At 38.8% G+C, this 6,718-nt stretch overlaps 1 protein-coding gene across 1 annotated transcript; it reads right to left on the reverse strand.

Annotated features, from left to right (window-relative positions):
• On the reverse strand, positions 1 to 6,056 carry LOC103152212 (pyridine nucleotide-disulfide oxidoreductase domain-containing protein 2-like). The gene is made up of 16 exons (XM_007572587.2): positions 5,669 to 6,056; positions 5,409 to 5,428; positions 5,196 to 5,289; positions 4,479 to 4,552; positions 3,751 to 3,906; positions 3,478 to 3,631; positions 3,324 to 3,385; positions 3,140 to 3,237; positions 2,902 to 3,043; positions 2,685 to 2,819; positions 2,536 to 2,608; positions 1,755 to 1,908; positions 1,116 to 1,267; positions 775 to 881; positions 305 to 425; positions 1 to 88 (listed from the first exon to the last, which is right to left on the reverse strand). The coding sequence occupies exons 1-16, from the start codon at positions 5,790 to 5,792 to the stop codon at positions 18 to 20; spliced, it is 1,737 nt and encodes a 578-aa protein (XP_007572649.1). The 5' UTR covers positions 5,793 to 6,056; the 3' UTR covers positions 1 to 17.
• Positions 6,057 to 6,718: the final 662 nt, after the last annotated feature.

Here is a 6,718-nt window from a genome sequence, read left to right on the forward strand (position 1 = left end):
TAATGCTGTCACAATTCTCAGCGACGCTTCAAATCAGATATAACAGTGAGTGCTGCGTTCCAGCCTGGAGAACCCATCACACCGCCACCTGTGAATCACCAAACACATGAAAATCACACACTGTCTACTCAATGAGCAGACAAACAAAGCAGCAATGAAAATGTAACTTCAAACTCAAAGGTTCATTAAATATTCATCAACAGTAACCACATAAAACAATTAAAATTCCCATTACTTTGCTATAAAGTGAAAAAAATGATTCTGTAAATGCAGTTTATTATCCAGTTAAAATGAAACGGCAAACCTGGATGACAGCCACTGCCACACAGATAGAGTCCTTTAATTGGTGAGCGGTAGTCTGAAAGTGAGGGCAAAGGTCGCGCTAGGTAGAGCTGGTCCAGAGACATTGATCCATGAAAGATATTCTGTGAAAACAAGCTCATGTTGTATGCTTTCGCATCGGAGTTTTACATAACCATGCACACTCTTTTGTTTGATGGGTGCCACATTAAAACAGAAAAACACACATGCACAATGACGAAACAAAGCTCTGTGAGGTAAAAAAAAAAAAAAAAAGGCTCAGCTGAACTTTGACTCTCATTTATAGGTTTGTGTAAAAGTGCCTATAACCATTAACCGCTTACACAACAGGCCCCATGAAGGACTCAAATTACTTCCCCCTTCAGTGAAGAGCTGATTGTGTCAAGCAAACGGGCTCTATGTCAACATTCAAATGGCTTCCCATCTATAATGTGTGCAGTGTACAGCTTGTACCCCGCCAGTGAGTCCAAAGATCTTCTCCAGGTCAGGGGGAGACAGGATTTCTCTGCCCACAACGGAGGTTTTAAACCCAGGGGCGTATTGTTCCACCCAGTCAAAAACTACAAAAGCAGACAAAGACAGACTATTTTTTTGTTTTTACTGATACAGGTTTATCAATACAGTTCTAAAGATAACCAATATTTTTAAACACATTTTTTTAATTTTAGAAAGAAGAGGCTCTTAAAAAAAAAAAACATAGCCTGCAGCCATGTTGTCATCACCTTTTACATAGAAAAGAGAATAAGTTAAAAGGAAGATATGATTTTAGTATAAGAATAATTTGTGTTTCTAACTGGTGTCTCCAAAGTCCTCTCTGTCCTGCTGGGTCCACTCCCTGCCTTTGATGTGGTAGGGGGTAAACTGAGTGAACAATGACACAACATGGCAGCCAGGGGGCGCTAGAGTGGGGTCCAAAACAGATGGGATAGTCATCTCCAGCATAGGTCTACAGGCAAAGAGAACATCATTTGGTAAAAGGTGGGAATTTTTTTGTTAAGCTACAAGCAGTGAACATAGTAGATATCTTTAATATTGTATGTGGTAAACAGATTGTTTTTAATAACCGACATATAAAAAGCGGTTCGTAAACATACTGACATTTTTAACTTGTGCAAAGAGTCAAATAATAACGAGATCTGATGATGTTACGTTTGTCTATATTTGTATCACATCTATGTGATACATATAAAATATATGTCGCTGAAAAAAGATCCTTTAAAATGACTTGATGAACAAATAAACTTATTGGTCGCCTTTAGTATTTTGCTCTGATAATCTTGAAATATAAAAACTTTAGAGGCAGCAGGGTTGATGACATATCTTTCATCCATATCAACTTAAAACTAATTTATACAGTAAATGTGTTTTTCCAGGTTTTTTTTCCCATTCATCCACACGAATTGAGTTTGAAGGAATGAGGAATAAAGTCAAACCTCGCTGAGGGACGTCCATTGATGGCATCTTTATATGCAGCCTCAAGTATGTCCATGTTTTCACAGTTCAGGTGTATTGAGCACTGATGGTGGGGTCCAGGCTTATCGTCTGGTGTGGGTGATGCCAGGAAGTTTGGTAATTTGTCCAATGCCACTACAAAAGCAGACGACAAGAAAAGTAAACAAAAACAACAATCTGAGTTTTTTGCCACTTTTTCAGGAAGAGACGAGTTCTGGCACCTGGGGGGGGGAGGATATACACTATACTGACACCTATTTTTGCTCACAAATGCAAATTATTAAAGGCAGGTATTTTAACCAATTACACTTTGGAACTTTTAAACTTTGAACCAAAGTTTCTCGACCAAACCAAAATGGGTTTTTGCTGAGAATTCAATGCCTTTTCCACTCAACTTTTAAATTGTGTGTATTGTATTTGCCAGGGATGTTGGTTCAAGTTTTCTCTCCACATTAAAATAAAGTTAAGAAAGAAGATGGTAGCAGTTTATTAGTCTGTCCATCTAACATCTTTATTACACGTTTTCACACAGTTCAGTGATTACTGCAACTGCCTACGCAATGCATAAACTATCATCTAATTCGCAAACCACATACAAGTGAAAGAGGCCTTACAGGACTTTAGAAGGTCAACAGCCGTCCATACAGAGCCTTCTCTACACCTCGTAGACAATCCCTTTTGAATTCTGCTTTACTTCACTACAGGATAGATTTCATAGAAACTTTAATAAAAACAACTTCACCAGAAGCGGAATAGACTCACCGTTAATCTTTGTAACAGGTGAAGTGTAGTCTACCTGGTCTACAGCTTTGATGAACTCTTCAGAAAGAGCACCCTACGGAGAGAGCAGACGCATCAGCTGCACATTGCCTTCTGCTCTGCTAACATGAGATGGGGATTCGCAGTATTACCTTCGATGTCAGGTACTTGAAGGTAGCATAGGGGGTGGCATTTGACAGAACCACTTTACTGTGAATCTCGGTACCATCTTTTAGCGCTACTCCTTTAGTTGCGCCATCTGAACCGACAAGGATCTGTTCGACATTCTGCCCAAGACGCGGAGAAAACACAATCGACCAGGTTCCGTAAAAAGACACAGGAAAATAAAATGTTAAATGATCACCTTACCTTCTCTGTAAAAACGTCTACTCCGTAAGACTGAGCAGCTCTTGCAATAGCCTGAGACAAACCTCCCATGCCTCCCTCCACATAACCCCACGCTCCTTTCTCCTTTTCCAGCTCTCCCATTACATGGTGCAAGAGCACATACCTTCATGGCAAGACAAATGCATAACAGATTTTGGAGAGGTCTGCACTTAATTCTGCTCTGCTACATTTGTTATAGTGAAAAAGAAATTCCTCTCACCCGCTACCGGGGTTGCTAGGACTGGTCATGGCTCCTATCACACCGTCAGTAGCTAATGTTGCCCTCAGTGGCTCTGAATCGAACCACCGAGTGAGAATCTTTGACAGAAAATAGGAGTCTCGTTAGCAACACACACAGAGAGCAGAGTGTCTAGTTTATTTATTTTTTCTAAGATATAACAAACCTTCATGATGGGTGCGGTTACAATTTCATAAAAGTCTGGAATATTCCCTCCAAGTTTCAGACCTTTCAATTTACAATAAAAAAACAAAACAATGTGACTCAGGTAATGGACTATACAAAGAGATCATTCGGAATGTCTGCCTTGGTCCACAAACCTAATTTGGCAATAGGCATCAGCGTCTTAGTTGCAGCCAGCCTCTTCCTTAGTGATCCAGCTGTAACTCCTCTGATATCTACTGGTGGAGAATCCAGCAGAGGGCGGATAGCACTAGCTAACTTTTCAAGATGTGCAACAAAGTCTGGATAAGCCTAAGAACATTTTAGAGAATCGGTAAAGATGTGGTTGAGGAAAGGAAAGCAAAGACATTAAATTCAACAAAAGCAAAGCACAGTATCATTTATTACAGTTTTTATTATGCTTAAGACACCTTAGCATCCTTCTGTGAAAACTTGCCAATCTCATTTAGGTTTTTGGCCAGATCTGACCCAAGGGTGAGGGACCTTGGTACAGCCCCCTTCATCCCCTCCTCCAACATGGGGGTGAAAGAATGGGGGTCTCTCATGTATACCTTCAATCCATGTTTCTCAATACAAATAAAACACAAAAACAAAACAAAAAATATAAAAACAAACAAGGATATTCATTTTAAGATTAGATATTAGAAGCATATGTATACTTTAAACCAGGCATTTACATAAACTGAATAAAAATACATCACTTTTTTTTCCTGAGTAATTATAAGCAAGCATGACTATCATTGAAACATCCAGCCATTGTACAATTCAGAAAGTAAACAGTTTCTGTGTCCCAGAGAGGAACATGTTTTGGTATAAAATACTTGTACCATCCACAGCTTGATCCAAGCCATACAGTTTAAAAGGCAGTTCTGCCCAAATAGAGAAATGTGCTAAATTTGAAGAAGATTCAGAAATTCTCCCAAAACTTCTCTTGCTAGTTGTTCTGGCATTTACAAAACAAAAAATACAATAGAAATTGAAATTCTGGTCATTGTAACTGATCTAAACAGGAGGGTACGTAGTCTGATTTAATGTCAGACTAAACGGTAAGAAAAAAATATATATCTTTTTACAGTTTATGTAAATATCTGCTTCAGACTGTACATAAAGTGTTTTGAAATGATTTTGGTGTTTATACCTTGAGCTCAAGGTCTCTGTATATGTGAGGTCGTAACAAACTGAGCAAATATGAGCACCTGGAGAAGTGGAAACCTGCAGACAAGAGGTTTTTTTTTTCTCTAATTGAATGAAACCAGTGTATTGAGCAGCTAAAAACAGATGAAAGCAAAATAGGTATCTATCATATCTTCTACTTTTGAATGCTATTTCATGAATGCATTTCACATTTAGCACAAAAAAGACACACATGCAAACACAAATAAATGTCAAATAAGTTTAGAAAAAAAGAGCCATATTGCAACAAATAAAGTCTCCGATACTCAGACTTTCCTGGGGAAAATCCCCGAGAACCATACAGCCACGTAATATGGTTGGTCATATAGTTAATGATTGTCTTGTATTCATTTGTATTTCATATGGCTTGCTTATAGTGTTGTTACACATTCTTAATCTCAATAATTTAACCCGAATAGTTAGAGATAACTACCGTATATCTCTTTCATGATCATAGCCCTAAAGCTATATCATGAAAGATAACATGATCTTTCATTATAATAACTGTTGTCATAGGCTTATTACTGAGGTCCCTTAGCTCATAAAGTTGTTAGGTAGCTCTGCAACAGGTTTGGGTAATAACATCTTGCTTTGCAAGGAGTCATAATCTGTTGTGTGTTTTAGATAAATCACTTTTCTGTGACCCAGTGAACCAATATTTTTCCCAGTGTATTCATCCTACCTGGAAAGATCTCCTCTGTGACAGCTGCCCCTCCCAGCACATGTCTGCGCTCCAGCACAGCTGTCTTCACCCCTCCCTTCTGAAGATAGGCGGCCTACACACACGCGCGCGCCGCACGCACACGCACGCACGAAATTACATTTAACCTGTTGTCAGATGGTATAGGTGTGCAGACTGAACAGCAGGTGTTGGGAAACAAATGCGTGAACTCACTGCCACCAGCCCATTGTGTCCTGCAAAGAAGACATATTTTGTACATGAATAGATTTTAATTTTTGTTGTGCATCTTGTGGCTGATTTGTGCAAGTTCAAGTTTGCAAAACTAAACACAACTGAAATAAAGAAAAGCCAACTGACAACTTCTGGAAGATTAAGGCTTTTTTGTTGTTGTTGTTGTTGTTGTTTTTTCACCACAAGTAAGAATCTTGGCACCACAAATTTTGTTTTCAAAAGCCTTTTTCAATGTTTCTCACCTCCTCCGATGACCAGCGCGTCATAGCAGGGTTTTAAAGCAGTGTGATTCGATCTGGATCCCATCAGTATCCACAGCAGATTCTTAGCCCGAGTTCCTCGATCCGTCCACACCGCTGCAGCCATGGCAGGAGCTTTCGCTTATCCAACGTCGGTCCCGCCTCCTTTCCCGAACTGTGCTAAGCATCCGAAATCAGAATCAGACCCTGTTAAGTTGGTAGGTCGGTCCGCAGACAAAGTTGGCGTTTCCAAAGTAAGGCGTTTCTGAAGAGCAACACCCGATTGGACAAGCAGTAAAAAAAAGGCATTTTTTTAAGGATCTGATTGGATGAGATTAACTTCCGTCATTGAAGTTTTCCTTTTTTTTAAATATCGCTGACGTTCTTCTCTGGCATCGGACTTTCCTTTATCTTTTTAGTTTCACACGCTTGCTGTATTAACCACGAGTCTCAGAAGCCTTGAAGACTTAGATATAATAAAGACAGGGAGATTGCATTAACAGGTGTCACATATTAGCGGTTTCTCCATAACTTTTCCTCCCGCTTCTTTCACCGTTTACATATCAAAATAAGAGCATCAACATAAATCACTTAAACTAACGATCGTGATTTTTTAGAGATGCTTATAAGTAGTGAGGAATGCGTGGCCAGCACCACGAAGAAACAAGAAACTAGTTTTATAATTTTAATTTGTAAGAAATGTTTAAAACTATGTATCATTTCAAGCCCATTTTACTATGAAAAAGTTTGCTAGGCAGTAACTTCAGTGAAGTAGTAGATCATGTTGTAAACATGCAAATGGCCACCAGGGGGCACATTGAACCCATGAAAACGTATTCATAAAGCTATAAGCTTTTTTTTTTTTACAGTCAGTCACAACTGATTCATAGAGAACAGTGTGAAAGTGGTTAATTGCTATAGATCTAGGATTACGTTGTAGTTTTTTAATTATAAAAAAAAACATGAAAAGTTTAATGTGAAGAAAACACCTGTTTCCCCAACTGTGTGTGATATTCTGCATTTTCAGTTTCTTTTCTATGGTAAAATTATATG

Source organism: Poecilia formosa, unplaced genomic scaffold (genome assembly GCF_000485575.1).
Source record: "Poecilia formosa unplaced genomic scaffold, Poecilia_formosa-5.1.2 Scaffold305, whole genome shotgun sequence".
NCBI classification, from domain to species: Eukaryota; Metazoa; Chordata; class Actinopteri; order Cyprinodontiformes; family Poeciliidae; genus Poecilia; species Poecilia formosa.